Genomic DNA, 16112 nt, shown 5'->3' on the forward strand with positions numbered 1-16112 from the left:
AATACAGACTTAAAGAAAAATTAGTTTTTCATATGTACCAATTTATATATATATTTTGATCAATTAATATAAAATATATAATAGATGTGTTCATATATATATATATATAATTGTATGTGTTTTCAAATATAATAATTTCTAAAATTTTTTTGAGAATATAGTTAAAAGATATGGTTTGTATGGCTGTTAACATGTATAATTGAAAGAATTCTTTTGTAAAAGTATAATATATACTCACACATCTTTTGTGAGTAAGTGGTGAAAAATGAGAAAACAATTAATAAACTTTTATTGATTATTAAAAAATGGTTAATTACAAGAATATAACTCCCCTAAAAAAAATATTTATTGAAAAAAGAAAAAAAAATAAGTAAATATATAACGGACTGCAAAATACTTTATTCATTGTAATTTTTTAGATTTGATTGATGTACTATCAATGTGTTCTAAAACATCAATATTGTGTTTAAAAAAAAACAAACAAACAAAAAGATTTTTTTGTGCTAGATAAATTTCAAAGGTAGTCGGATGTATCCGTTATATAAATGTTTATATACATATATATATATATATATATATATATATATATGGTAGAATGTTTGGATAAAAAAATTTTATGTTATTTTAAAATTTTGCAGTTACGTTATTTAAAAAAAAAACAATAAGCTAAAAAAAAAAGGGGGATTTTATTCTTTGTAAATTTTCCTAATTCGTTTGCAATATTAGTTTAATTAATTGTCTCCTTTAATACTTAGTCTTTTTCAATGAGAGTTAATATTCATTCCAACTCCATGAGTGAAAACTAGCTATTTCTTAAACATTTTGACCTGAAAGAATATATGGAGTTGAGACTTTTACAATAATATTCCTGATATTATACATGTTATGGCAGGTGATGTGAATTATCTTTTTGACTATATTATTATAAAAAATTTAGAAATTTAAAAAAAATTATATATATATATATATTGTTACTTTATATATTATGAGAAAATAAAAATAATAATAATAACACATCTAATTATATATTATTATATTAAACGAAAATATATATATATAAATCGGTATATGATTTTGTTTTTAATGAATATGTTTGTATTTGAATATATAAAAGGAATAAAGAATCTAGGTTGTGATTTTCCGATAAATTTTATTACTAAGGGACTAGTAATAAGATAGTGTGGAGGTGTGATGAAACTTAAAATTAATAATTTATTATATGTTAAAACCTGTATTTTAAAATTTAAGTTTCATTAAAATTATAAAATTAGTATTGTTTGTTTATATTTAATTGTCTTACTAAATATGTTTTATTTTAGGTTTTCTACGTGTTGGTAGAATAATGATAACTCAAGCTAGAAAATTCAAATGGAGGTGACTCAAATATGTTTGGAATCCTTGAGAAATTATCTACAACTTTGCAGAAGACATGATTGCCTAAAAAGTTCCTTAAGATGATCAAATTGTGCAAATATCAAAAGGAGGACAAATTTACTTTTATTATGACCAGCATATAGTAAAAATATCATAACTATTTCAATATTTAACCAAAATGAGGTGAATCAAGTGGCCAAATTCAACTACAGACAATTCCCCACATGTTTGCCATTTTGAGCAGAGTCAAATTCGGTGATTAAAGTCGTGGAACAAAGCATTGAAAGAAGGGACATTGAATTGAACTTGGAGGAGACAAAGAATACTATTGCAACTACATGGCATTAATAAAAATTTTGACCCTTTCTCTCATTTGGCCTCTAAATAGAGGCCTTGTGCTAGCTTGAGAATCATTCTATCTCATTGTAAAATATAGTGTGAGTGTGTATCAAAGTTCTAAGTTCTAATATATTTTCTTTCATTTTCTCAACTATGAGTGATATTTTAGTGTTGATCAAAAGTAAGCTTATGGCAAGCTAAATCTATTATGTCAAGGTGAAGAGGATGCATTCTTTGTGAAGTAAGATTGTTTATATTTTGTATATTCTTTCTTTATTTCTTTTCATTTAGCTAACTTATTTTTATTGTAGGTATAAAAATGAATTATTTGTTGTTATCAATTTACATCAAATGTTTGATACCATTAAAGTGGTTATCTTGATTTGTTGTTTAATTTTGATACAATAAATATTTCATCACTTATTATTATATATATAGATATATATATATATATATATATATTTATATAATAATATCATAATATTTCATTTAGACGATAGTGTGGCTCTGCCGGTTGTTCTAAATGAAATATTATGATTTAATACTAACATCTAACAATCTTACATTTACTTTATCGCATCTAACTTTTATTTTTCGCATCTAACTTTTACTTTCTCGCGACTAACTTTTACTTTATCGCAACTAAAATTTACTTTATCGCAACTAACTTTTACTTTATCGCAACTAACTTTTACTTTATCGCAACTAACTTTTACTTTACCGCAACTAACTTATTAAATCAATATATTTCATTTAGGCAATAGCGTGGCTCTGCCGGTTGTTCTAAATGAAATATAATGATTTAATTTAACATTTACTTTATGCAATTATTTATTTATATAGTCATAATTATAATCATAGGTACCATATATAAAATATCGGTTAATTCGGTATTTTCTATAGTGGGAACTATATTATATTATGTGTGTGTTTAATATTTTGGAACCATTATTTATGGTGGTTTCTTTTGTTTTACTTTTAGCTAAACAATATTACATAAACCAAGAATAAATCCTCAAGCCTTGACAAAGTTTATAATTTGTAAACTTAATTCTTGCATTTGGTAATCTATAAATTAATAAATTTAAACTCAAAATAACCTTTCTGTGGATCGATCTCGTACTTACGAATTATATTACTTGCAGACAACCTACACTTGGGTGAATTATTATTTAAGTAGTAGCAATTATGTGTTCTCTTCTATGCTTCGAAATCTTTGGTTCCGCTGTGTCTGTATGAAAACTCTGAAATCTGAAACTCTATAAAATTCTGTCTGTTACTTCTGAATTTTTTTGCACTGTTACGATTCAAATTTGAAATGGGACGAGAATTGTAGTTCTGTTCTGGTCCCCATTGGTGGGTATAAAACCATGTTCTCTCTGGCCCCCATTGGTGGGTATAAAACCATGTTCTGGCCTCATCCCTTAGAGGACTAACATATTGGGGACAATTTGACCATGGAAATGAGAACAGAAATAGTGTTGTGTCCGTTTGATTTGATCTGTTTCTAAATTACTCTGAATCCTCTGATAAATTCTGTCATTTATTCGATTCGCTTCTGTCATGATAAGTTAAGAATATTAAGTTTTGAAAGTTTGTTAAAAAGACGTTTTAAGGAAACTAAGTTCTATATGTATCTTTGGAATCGATCGACCCCCCCTTGCTGAGTGTTTCCCAAAACACTCATCCCTTACAAATTTTCAGATAAAAGTGAAGAGCAAGTAAATGAAGAAGAGCAAGAAGCGTTCTGGGGATGGTGATCAGATTTCGAGATTGGAAAATCGAGAATTGTACTCCTTTTCTTTTGATTAGCTTCTGTAAACTCTGATGCAAAAGCTTATTCTTTTGTCATTGTAAGACAATATTCTATTTATGAAAAAGATTGGTTTTAATTAATACGAGGCTTTATTGTTTTCAATATAATTGCTAAACAATGCCGGATGTCACCGAAGCGACGCTTCGAACACGGGGCATGACATTTAAGTGGTCTCAGAGCCGCCAGGTTCATAATCCCGCTGAGATTTTGACAAACAAAATTTGACGAAGTCAAATTTTGGCAAAAGCCTAGTGCAATCCTATCTAAATCCAACATTCATCCTTTCCGAAAATGTTCCTTGAGAAATTCGAAAATCTATCCCTTCAATCGTTCCGAAAATCCTTAGTATCGGAATTTTCCCACGACAACTTCGTTATTTGTGCATTTCTATCCTTTATACGATTCTGATGCTTTACTTCCATTTTATCCTAGGAAATGGCTGCACCACGTACTCGCGCTCAGGTGCTCTTCGTATGTGTCAGCTTACCATAGATAATCAAGCTAGGGAGATTGCGACTCTGAAGGCCCAACTGGCTAGGGAGAAACTGGAAAAACAGGAGCTTAGTGAGATTAGGCACATACTGGAGACCGACGTGCAGCGACTTACTCATCATCTGGATTTGGCTGAGAGCCAACTTCTACATATACCGACTGATTCAGCTCGCATCGCGCGCTTAGCTTCACTCAACAGGGAGTTACTGCAGAGAGTAGGGATAGAGCGAGGACGTGCTACTCAGGTTCGTCAGCGCCAAGAGGAGTTCAACGCCAAACAGGATCGATACATTTCGAAGCTTCACGGAACTATGGACAGACTTCAAGACCAGAATAACTACCTACATCTGGTGATAGAGAACATGGAGGAAGAGGAGGAAGCACCGGTAGAGGTGGCCGATGACGACGGCGACAGTGATAGCGACATCGAAGGTGGAGATATGATCGACTAGATTAGTATCCGGATTGTAATAAAATCATGACGGAAAAAGTACTAAGTGTATCACCTTATTTTTTTAAATGAAAATTCTATTATCTTCAAATTATTGCATTTACATATCAAAATTGATAAAGTATTTTATAAATCTGTCTATAAGAAATTAATTTCTTTTAACTTTTATAGGAAAGCAAACATGGATCATCAAAGCATTATAATTGAACTTCAAAAACAGCTCCAGGAAAAAGAGGCGGAGATTAAAATATTGAAAGAAAAAAATGAAAAACTCGAGAGAGATAATTACCAGTTGGATGGAAATAACGTATGCATGATGGAGGATCTTCGTGAGGCAATAGAGGAAGAGAAAAGACTGTGCCACGACGTTAGGCGCTATGCTGCTTACCACCTAGAGTCTGAACGACAGCACGAAATCACCAAAAAGGAATTGAACAAAGCTCAGGATAGGGTGGTGACGCTCCAAATTCGGGATGAGAGCCTTTTCAAAACTCAGCGCCGTCTTCAGGAACGGATCGATGAACAAGAAATCGATGAAAAATTAAGCCAGTCAACAATACAAGAACTACAGGATCAAGTAAACAACCTTGATCACCACAACACACAATTGCAGAATTACATAGAGCATCTACAAAATGAGATGATCAATATGGAAGAACTCATGGAACAACTGGAAGAAAACCCTGTGGAAGAAGAAATTAATGAAGTAGTAGGGGACGGAGAAGTAATAGACGAGTAGAGAGAGAGAGTTCTAGAATAGACTTCGCTTGTATCTAGAAATATTTGATTAATCAGTTGTTTTGAAAATTTCGGTTGTATATAAAAAAAAATCTTTATTATTTAATGAAATTATTTCTTTGATTAAATATTGTGGCAAACAAATTATTAAAATACATGTTTATAGGAAATGGCAAGCATACCACCCCGAAACAACCGTAACCCTCGTGGTGCCAACCAAGATGAAAACCCACCACCACCACCGAGAGTAAATCTCAGTCAAGAAGATATGATGGCAGTAGCTACTATTGTGGCGGCAACATTGCAAGGGTTCGTGAACCCATTGGCTAACGCCATCCAACCACCTCAAAAACCACAACCGCGTGGGATTAAATACAATTATGAATCCCTCCGAAGAAATCGAGTTCCAACTTTCGACGGGAACCCAGACCCGGAAGTCAGTCATAATTGGCTAAAAAATGTCGAATTGCAATTACACCTACTTGAAGTGCCTGAAGAATTGAGAGTAGAGGTAGTAATACCGTTTCTTGAGGACAGAGCACGAAAATGGTGGGAAACCGTGTCACCATCTCTAGCCAAAGTGGAAGATATCACATGGCAGATTTTTAAGAGACACTTTCTAAAACAATACTATCCAGCTGAATTTCGTCTGCAGAAGCTGAATGAATTTGAAAATTTCAGGCAGACACCGGATATGGCAGTAATGGAATATACCTCAAGGTTTAATGATCTGGGAACCTACGTCCCAACAATTATGTCTGATGAAACCTTGAAGATGCATCGTTTTAAGAAAGGACTAAGCAGCCGGATTCAATCGGCTTTGGCGATGTTCAAACCAAACAATTTTGCTGATTTGATGGGCGCGGCAATGAGCGCGGAAACAGATTTTAAATGCCGTGAAGATGAGAACAGGAATAAGAGACCCTTGGTTAACCAAACTACTCAAATGGTCCCAAATTTAAGAAGCCGAATAATTCAAGTGGACCTCCAAGAGGAAATTTTAAAAGTGCTGGCAACACCGAAGGAAAATGGTGCGATACATGTTGACAGAAGCATGTTGGAGAATGTTATCGGAAGACAGGCGCTTGTTTTGAGTGCGGAAAGGTGGGTCATAGAATTAAAGATTGTCCAGACAACAAGGACAAAGGGTCGGGGTCCAATAAACAACATGAGAACAAGACTAATGCTTGGGTTTATGCAATAACCCAAGAAGAAGCTGATAACACCAACGAAGTGGTGGCAGGTACCATCTTACTCAATAAAATGCCTGCATATGCTTTGTTTGTGGTGCCACACATTCATTTGTGTCTAGAAGATTTTCTAAGAAGCTTAAACTTGAGCATGATATATATAGTGAACCGTTAAGAGTAGCAACACCTGCCAGTAAAATAATTGAAACCTGCAAAGTGTATCGAAATTGTCAAATTTGCATCAGTAAACAGGATTTTGAGGCAGAACTAATCGAACTCAACATGATTGAGTTTGACGTCATTCTTGGAATGGACTGGTTAGCTAAAAACCATGCTATAGTAGATTGCCAAAGGAAAGACATCAGACTTCAGACTCCAACTATGGAGGAAGTCATATACCACGGGAAATCCAAAGAACGAAAATCTCTACTATCTGCCTCACAAGCTTGGAAGGCCATAAAAGGAGGTGAAAAGATTTATCTGGCGGTAATCAATCAAGTCAAAGGGGAAGAAATCCCAAAGTTGGAAGATATTCCAATTGTTTAGGAATTTCCAGATGTTTTCCCCGAGGAATTACCGGGAGAGATACCCGATAGGGAAGTAGAATTTGAAATCAATTTGATCCCTGGTGCTGCACCAATCTCAAAGGCACCATGCCGAATGGCTCCAGCTGAATTTAAGGAATTAAAGGAACAACTTCAGGAATTAGTGGATAAGAAGCAGGTTCGCCCTACTGCATCCCCGTGGGGAGCACCACTGCTCTTTGTAAAGAAAAAGGACGGAAGCATGAGGCTATGTATTGATTACCGGGAGTTAAACAAGATAACCATAAAGAATAAGTATCCACTCCCGAGAATTGACGATCTTTTTGACCAGTTAAAAGGAGCCAAAGTTTTCTCAAAACTCGATCTTAGATCTGGCTATCACCAGCTGAAAGTCAAAACTGAGGATATCCTTAAATCTGCTTTTAGGACAAGGTATGGACATTACGAATTCACAGTAATGCCTTTTGGCCTAACAAATGCTCCTGCAGCATTCATGGACCTGATGAATCGAGTGTTCAAACCATACCTCAACAAATTTGTGGTTGTCTTCATAGATGATATCCTTGTGTACTCACCAAGTGAAGAAGAACACAGAGAACACCTGCGTCTCACGTTACAGATACTGCGAGAGAAAGAACTATACGCCAAATTTAAGAAATGTGAATTTTGGTTAAAAAGTGTGGCGTTCCTAGGCCATATAATTTCTGAATTAGGAGTGTCAGTAGACCCTAAGAAGGTGGAGGCAATCAAGGATTGGCCACAACCAAAGACATTGACTGAAGTAAGGAGTTTTCTGGGTTTAGCTGGCTACTATAGAAAATTTGTGGAAGGATTTTCTTCGATAGCCATCCCACTCACCAAACTTACTAAGAAAAATTCGAAATTTATTTGGAATGAAGCGTGTGAAAGAAGTTTTGAAATCCTGAAGACAAAACTCTCTTCCACAACAGTACTAATTCTTCCCGAGGATGGTAAGAATTTCACTATATAAAGTGACGTTTCAAAGGGAGGATTAGGGTGTGTGCTTATGAAAGAGGGTCAGGTAATCGCTTATGCCTCACGGCAACTAAAACCATATGAGCCGAATTACCCCACTCATGACTTGGAGTTAGCCGCAGTAGTATTTGCGCTTAAAATCTCGAGGCACTACTTTTATGGAGTAAAATGCGAAGTTTTTACTGATCACCAGAGCCTCAAGTACATTTTCACCCAAAAGGAATTAAACATGAGGCAAAGAAGGTGGATGGAACTTCTCAAGGACTATGATTTGTCAATCAATTACCATCCGAGTAAGGCAAATAAAGTGGTAGATGCGTTGAGCCCGAGGAACCCTGGGAAGGTTAACTTATCTTCACTATCAGTACAACCAGGTCTCCGAGAGACCATCAAATTGAAGCAGAGTCAAGACACCTCCATCCTCAAAATTAAAGAACAAATCCAAGAAGGAAAAGTTCCAGAATTTCAAATTGATGAAAATGAGATACTCTGGATGAGAGGACGATTGTATGTGCCAAACATCGATGGAATTCGAGAAGAGGTAATGGCCGAGGCACATAAATCGAGATTTTCGGTACATCCAGGGAGTACTAAAATGTACAGAGACTTAAAAAATAATTACTGGTGGAACGGAATGAAGAAAGACGTGGCTGTCTTTGTTTCCAAGTGCCTAACCTGCCAACAAGTCAAGGCAGAGCATCAACGACTTGGAGGACTTTTACAGCCATTGGAAATACCAACATGGAAGTGGGATAATATCTCCATGGACTTTGTAGTCGGGCTACCAAAATCAAGACAAGGTCATGATGGAATCTGGGTAATCGTTGACAGATTAACTAAGTCTGCACATTTTTTACCGGTGCAGATGACTTACAACCTGGATAAGCTCGCTACCTTGTATATGGACAACATAGTGAGGCTACACAGAGTCCCGACAAGTATACTTTCTGACAGAGATCCAAGATTTGTATCAAGATTTTGGAAAAGTTTCCAAAAGGCTATGGGGACCAAGGTTACTCTCAGCATGGCCTATCATCCCCAGACTGATGGCCAAACCGAAAGGACAATTCAAACCCTCGAGGATATGCTGAGGGCACGTGCAATGGATTTTTCAGGAAATTTGAGTGAACAGTTACCCCTGATAGAATTCACCTATAACAACAGCTATCACAGTAGCATCGAGATGGCTCCGTATGAAGCTTTGTATGGTAGAAAGTGTAGGTCGCCTCTATATTGGGACGAAGTCGGAGAAAAGGCTGTTACTGGACCAGAGCTTGTTCAATTAACCATTGACAAGGTCGCTATAATCAAAGAAAGGCTTAAGACCACCCAAGATAGACAAAAAAGCTGGGCCGATTTGAAGAGAAGACCGTTGGAATTGGAGATTGGTGAAATGGCTTATGTCAAGGTCTCTCCTATGAAGGGAGTAGTTCGGTTCAGTAAGTCCGGAAAGTTAAACCCAAGGTATGTGGGACCGTTCGAGATACTCGAGAAGGTGGGAACATTAGCCTGCCAACTGGCTTTACCACCTGATATGTCCAGGATACATAATGTATTCCACATCTCGCAACTGAGAAAGTATGTCCCAGATCCGAGTCATGCACTCAAAGTTGCACCATTGATGATTGAAGGAAACCTCAATAAAGAACTCAAATACGAAGAAGTCCCTATCCGAATAGTGGACACAAAAGAGAGGCATCGAACAATCCCATACGTCAAAGTGCAGTGGTCAAATCATACCGAGAGGGAGGCCACTTGGGAGCTGGAAGAGAAAATGCGCTCACAATACCCTTATTTGTTCACAAGCTCTAGCTGATCCAAGTTTTGAGGACGAAACTTTCTATAAGGAGGGAGGGATGTGAGAACACGGGATTTTCCGATCCAAAGCAAATCATGTAAGAAGATTCGAACTTGAAATTTAACCCAAACTAAGCTTAACCACTTTCATTCTAACTAGATAACCTGAATTTTAACTTAGATTTCATCAACTTTAACTCGAGGAAGTAACTTCAAAGCTCGGGGATTAGCTCAACAGGAGGCTGAGCTGCAAATAACCGCATCAATCGAAGTATTTTCACGGGAAGAGTAAAACCCCAGCTCAAGGACTCGATCCTTCAGCTCAAAGAAGCTCAACCAAGCTTGTCCTAACAAGACCAAAAAAGGGAGCTATAAGTTGAGCCAAGAGTTTGGACAAGTTAAATGTGCAGGAAATAACCTTTGTGTTAACCTATGAAAGAGCTGCGAGAGGAGCTAAGGTCTAGGACATCTTTATTATGCAAAGAATGACCCTTGATGCTTGGCATCCCTTTGACCACATTGATGGCTATAATTGAAGGCTTGGCTTGGAGCCCAAGTTGGCGTCCAAAATGCTAGGTGAAGGGGCATGGTTGGCCTATAAATACTACATAAAGGTTGAAGGAAAATTGTTCCAAAAATAAGCATAAAATTCGACCCTTCCGCTACTCAAATCTCTCCAAGTTTCGGCCAAGCAAAGCAAGGAAGAAGAAGGAAAATTCGTGCAGTCCAGAGTTGCAATCCTGCATCGAAGTGCTGCCCGATTTTCGGCAAGAAACTTTCTACAAAAATCGGTAAGTGGACTTTCGTTATATAATTTGTTGTATTTTTAAACTTTGATATAAATAGTGTGATATGCATGTTGGTGTGTCCCTTTTTCGAAAATATTAGTATGTTCTGTTTAAAATTTCGATCGATTATGTGTTCTCTTCTATGCTTTGAAATCTTTGGTTCCGCTGTGTCTGTATGAAAACTCTGAAATCTGAAACTCTGAAAAGTTCTGTCTGTTACTTCTGAATTCTGTTGCACTGTTACGATTCGAATTTGAAATGGGACGAGAATTGTAGTTCTGTTCTAGCCCCCATTGGTGGGTATAAAACCATGTTCTGTTATGGCCCCCATTGGTGGGTATAAAACCATATTATGGCCTCACCCCTTAGAGGACTAACATATTGGAGACAATTTGACCATGGAAATGAGAGGAGTAATAGTGTTGTGTCCGTTTGATTTGATCTGTTTCTGAATTACTCTGAATCCTCTGATAAATTCTGTCATTTATTTGATTCGCTTCTGTCATGATAAGTTAAGAATATTATGTTTTGAAAGTTTGTTAAAAAGACGTTTTAAGAAAACTAAGTTCTATATGTATCTTTGGAATCGATCGATCCCCACTTGCTGTGTGTTTCCCAAAACACTCACCCCTTACAAATTTCAGATAAAAGTGAAGAGCAAGTAAATGAAGAAGAGCAAGAAGCGTTCTGGGGATGGTGATCAGATTTCGAGATTGGAAAATCGAGAATTGTACTCCATTTCTTTTGATTAGCTTCTGTAAACTCTGATGTAAAAGCTTATTCTTTTGTCATTGTAAGACAATATTCTATTATGAAAAAGACTGGTTTGATTTGATACGAGGCTTTTTTGTTTTCAATATAATTGCTAAACAATGCCGGATGTCACCGACGCTTCGAACACGGGGCGTGACACACCCTCTGGGACCTTCTCCCACGAATGGTCTCCCTCTTGGGCCTTCTCCCGAGAATGAGCTCCCTCTGGGACCTTTCTGTCACGATATCCCAAATCATATCATCTTAATAATCACAATTACTTAACCTCCTCCAATGTTTCACATTTTCATCCATTAAAAAAAATATCATGCATTTAATACTATTTTTCCTTTTAAAATCAAGAATGCAATATTTCTTTTAACTTTATCGTTTCATCATAAATTCCATAAATAATCATAAAATTACATAAACATGTAAAATAACATTTTAGCATATAAAACAACATTTAGAGCACTACCATAAAGTTTACTAATATTCGGGTTTAAAATTATTGTTTTACCTCTAAACGTAAAATTTCACGTTTTTTACTTTTTCTTAATTTCATTAACTCTAACATTTCCCAAGTAATTATAAGCTTAAATTAATTTTCTCATAATTTTATTTAGCCTAAATAGTAGACTTTTTAATTAATATTTAATTATTCGTATTTAAGACGTTTTAATCCCGAATCATTTGAAATTTAATTATAAAATTCTTAAATTTAAAACTTAGACTTTTTATATTATTTTAACCCTCGTGAACCATGAATCGACTCCCGTGGGCCATGTTACGATTTATTTTCAAAGTTGAAAACCCTAGACCTACAATCCAAGCCATCTTCGAGCCATATTGATTTTTCATCGATCCAAGCTTGAGCCCTCACGAGCCAACCAGAGCCAGCCACCCCCTGGACCCTACTGGACCCTAATCACCCAAGCACTCGACCCTTAACTCGAACCCGCAGACACACCAGTGAGTGCAAGCTGTAGCCGAGAACACCTATTAGAGTTAGGACTCTTCTATCGCGCCTAGGCCCTAGCCAACCGAGCCAGCCCCTGGACCAACCCCTTGTGCACCCACCTAGGACCCTAACCCCTTGACCTAGCCCAGCCCGAGGCCCCTGTCCGAGCCCCTTAGCACTTGCCCGCTGCTGCACCAACAGCGCAGCATGGCTCCTCTCGGGTGGAGTTAGGACTCCTCACCAGCCCCCTAACTCGTGTCCTAGCATGGATAGGACCCTATCTCTAACTCATACAAGACCCTACCCAGCCCTGGTCCCTACCGAAACCTAAGCCAAGCAACAAGTCTCAAAACCGAGCCCTACAATCACACATGACACCCGATGGTTTCAGCTTTTACTTTTCATGTTGTGCAGCATATTGGTTGTGATCTTAGGACCCTAACTCGTGTAAAAACACCCTTGATCAAATCCTAATTGATGGCAGCCCCTTAAGCAACATAAAAACATGGTTTTGAATCAATAAACAAAAGTTAAACATATGCGTATGTATAGTTGCGAAAATCATAGTTTGTGTGCTTTGTTTTCATTCAAAACATGCTTTAAAAAATACTATGGTGTAATAGATGTTTGAAAAGGATAATATGGCGTGCCTTTGCATAATTTACGCACGAATAAACGTTTGTGATTGAAGAACAATGACACGAAGACGATGGCTTGAATTTTCCTTGCAATATTCGTACTCTTCTCTTGAAGTTTGATGTGTGTGCCGTGTAAATATGTTGGAGAGAATTTTGCAATCTGATGGTGTGTGTGGGGCGTGGGGTTGTAGGGTTATAGGGTGGGTTTTGAACATTACATACTTAATTAGGCCCAATTATGAAGTAAATTAGGCCCATTAGTGCTTAATTAAAATATTAAAAATTATTTTGATTAGAAAAGTTTGTGAATTTAGTAGCCGGGCTGCCAAAATATTCGTATTTTTGTTGAAAAACCAACACCGATAAAATTTACGTCCCAACTTACAAAATCACCTCAAAACTCCCTTATTTTCAAAAATAAGAAAAAGCATCAATCATATTTTAAATAATTAAAAACAATTATTTAGTAAAAACATTTTCCATTTTTTCGCCGTCAGTCTCCGTTTCTTGATCGCAACTCGAATAACCCTTAAAATACATTTTAATGCAAGTAAGTGGAAAAACTACTGAAACATCATATAAACTTATCACATAATCAATTTAGAAATTAACATTAATTAATTAATCATTTTTCATATTTCCTAGATTTGCATGCAGTTGGTTTACGTCGTCTTAATTCTGGACCTTACAGTCTACACAATGAAAAGTGCATTTTGGTAACCTATAAGTGATTCATATGCAAGAAAGAAGGACATAAAGCTGCTGATTGCCCGAAGAAGAAAGCGCCAACAGTTGGAAGAGCTTATTTTATTCATGAATAAGAAGCTGAGGAGGAGCCAGGCACGACCCTCATCACTGGTAACCTAGTTATTTAACATTTTTATATTTCTTTTATTGCATTAAATGTTAAATTGGTTATTAGAACTCATTTGGGATTAAGAATAACCTGGTGGGAAAAAAATAGGTTGCGTGCTCTAACTTAGTTGGAATTAAGACATGGCGATAGAAATCATAGAAAGTGGAATGGAATCATGAGATTTAATTATGTAAGGATGGTAATTATTTCCAAATGAAAGTTTTACGGCTTAAAATTGAGAAAAATCAAAACTTTGGGCATGTTTGGATATTTTCGAGCAACTAAAATGAAATTTTCGAAAGTTTAAGGACCGAAAATGAAATTTCCAAAATAGAGGGACCGAATATGAAAATTCCGAAATCTAAGGGGCCAAAATAGCAATTTTTGAAAATCTTGGGGACGAAAATGTAAGATTCGAAAAAAATTGAAGTGTTAAAATGCAACTATTCGACAATATAAGGGGGAAATTGTGAATTTTCCTAGGAATAATAGGGTCCAATCTCTAAATTTTTAAAATTTTGGGAAAATAATGATACAAATTCCTTAAGCTTCAACATGAATAGATTAAAAGCGTTTTCGTCGCATAAAGGATATTCATTCTAGGTATAGCTACCTATGCATTGCTGGATTAAGGTGCTACACACTCTTTCATATCCGAAACTTTCGTCAAGCAACTGAATATTATACCTGAGAATTTGATATTGGATTTCAAAGTTTCTATTCCTTCCGGTGACCAAATGGTCATTACGAGCATTGTGAAGAATCTGGAGCTTCGTTTACAAAGAGATGTTGTAAGGTCCAGGAAATTTAAAATACGTAACCTGAATCCATGCAATCTAGGATTTAATTTAAATCATGTGTTTATTTATTTTTATGCATTTAATACAAAATTATTGCATGGTTATGACTTATTTCACGATATTTTTTGTAATGCCCGAGATTTTATATCGTGTTAAATTACGATTATTGATTTTAATCGAGATAATTATGAAAGGGCTAACCGAGACACGAAATGAGATCGCGTGTGAGATTTGTTGTGCGAGGACCGTAGCTCTCGTGCACATGCGCGTCATGATGCGCGCACATGCGCAAGATGGACAGAAGGCCCCGCGCATATGCGCGAGCATATGTTACCAACGTACAGAGAGCCTCGCGCATATGAGCGGAAGGCGTCGCGCATATGCGCGAGCTGCCGAGAAGTGATGTGCGATGACCAATAGGTCTCGCGCATATGCGCCGGGTGAAGTCGCGCATATGCGCGAGACGTGTTTTATGAAGAATGATACACTTGGCTTCTGCATGCATCGTTGATGTGTATATATATATATATATATATATATACAATGCAATTCCCTTCAGAATTTGGCAAGAAAACTGAGAAAAGGGTAAGGGGGAAGTGATAGAAAATCCTTACGCCTTTTGTGAGAAATTCATCCGTCCGATTTTAAATCCGACTTCAGTACTGTGTTCCTATCGACGTAGGCTACAACTGGACGTAAGTTTTGTTACGTTTTGACATGTTCTGAAATTATGATGTTGTTGGAATTGAATACACGTCATATATGATGTTCTTGACATGTTAAACATCATAGAATCGAAGTCAGATTAAAGAACAGACTGGTTATGTAATTGTTATGATTTTTGGAATTGATTAATTGAGATTCGATATCAGATTTGTATTGTTATTGAAATTATGAGTTGCACCGATATTGATTATGAGTTCTGGTATTATATCTGTGGTGTTGGAATTGACGGGGTTATCGAGATTGTATTGTTATGCCGTCGAAACATCCGTAAATTGATATTGATCGGATTCAGTATTCATTTAGATGGTATTGTGGTATCGTATGTCGATTGGCATTGATCCGATTATGTTTTGATTTGAGTATTGATCAGAACAGGTTTTGAACTGAGTTATATACTGATATTGTATCTATTCGATTGTCATTATCATATTGGATATGGACAGAGTTGACTTCAATACTTCGTCTTCGTCGGACCGAGAAGACAAAGGTATAAATTAATGTTGAGTTGGGATTGCACAACTCGAGTGAGGTTTGGCTCGAGTTTCCCTAAATCACATACTTTACCTTATTGTATTGATTTGATTGATATACTTGTTCTCTTGATTGATAGATAGCAGGTATTAGACGAGTATCTTGGGACAGAAGTGCTTGATAGTGGTGGGATCGCCACGGGCACATTGCACGATGTCACAAGATAGTGTATTGGCGATAGTGCCAAAGTCTGTCACCGGATGATTGGCCATCGATGTGGATAGAAATGTGGCTTCTTCTCTTACTGGTGATCGGTACGGTATTGATGTGGATAGAATGTAACTCTTCTATTACTGATGATCGATATCATATCGATGTGGA

The 16112-nt window shown here is 36.4% G+C and overlaps 1 protein-coding gene across 1 annotated transcript; it reads left to right on the plus strand.

Annotated features, from left to right (window-relative positions):
- Positions 1 to 5481: 5481 nt before the first annotated feature.
- LOC142537639 (uncharacterized) lies at positions 5482 to 6946 on the plus strand. The gene is made up of 2 exons (XM_075643139.1): positions 5482 to 6314; positions 6646 to 6946. The coding sequence occupies exons 1-2, from the start codon at positions 5482 to 5484 to the stop codon at positions 6944 to 6946; spliced, it is 1134 nt and encodes a 377-aa protein (XP_075499254.1).
- Positions 6947 to 16112: the final 9166 nt, after the last annotated feature.

This window comes from Primulina tabacum, chromosome 2 (assembly GCF_025594145.1).
Source record: "Primulina tabacum isolate GXHZ01 chromosome 2, ASM2559414v2, whole genome shotgun sequence".
NCBI classification, from domain to species: Eukaryota; Viridiplantae; Streptophyta; class Magnoliopsida; order Lamiales; family Gesneriaceae; genus Primulina; species Primulina tabacum.

What these genes read in the sequence shown, in the direction of transcription:
- LOC142537639 (XM_075643139.1), top strand. Translation starts at nt 5,482, where the DNA reads ATGGCAGTAGCTACTATTGTGGCGGCAACATTGCAAGGGTTCGTGAAC. An exon ending in CTTGTTTTGAGTGCGGAAAG is followed by an intron (nt 6,315 to 6,645) that starts GTGGGTCATAGA and finishes AATTTGCATCAG; the next exon opens with TAAACAGGATTTTGAGGCAG.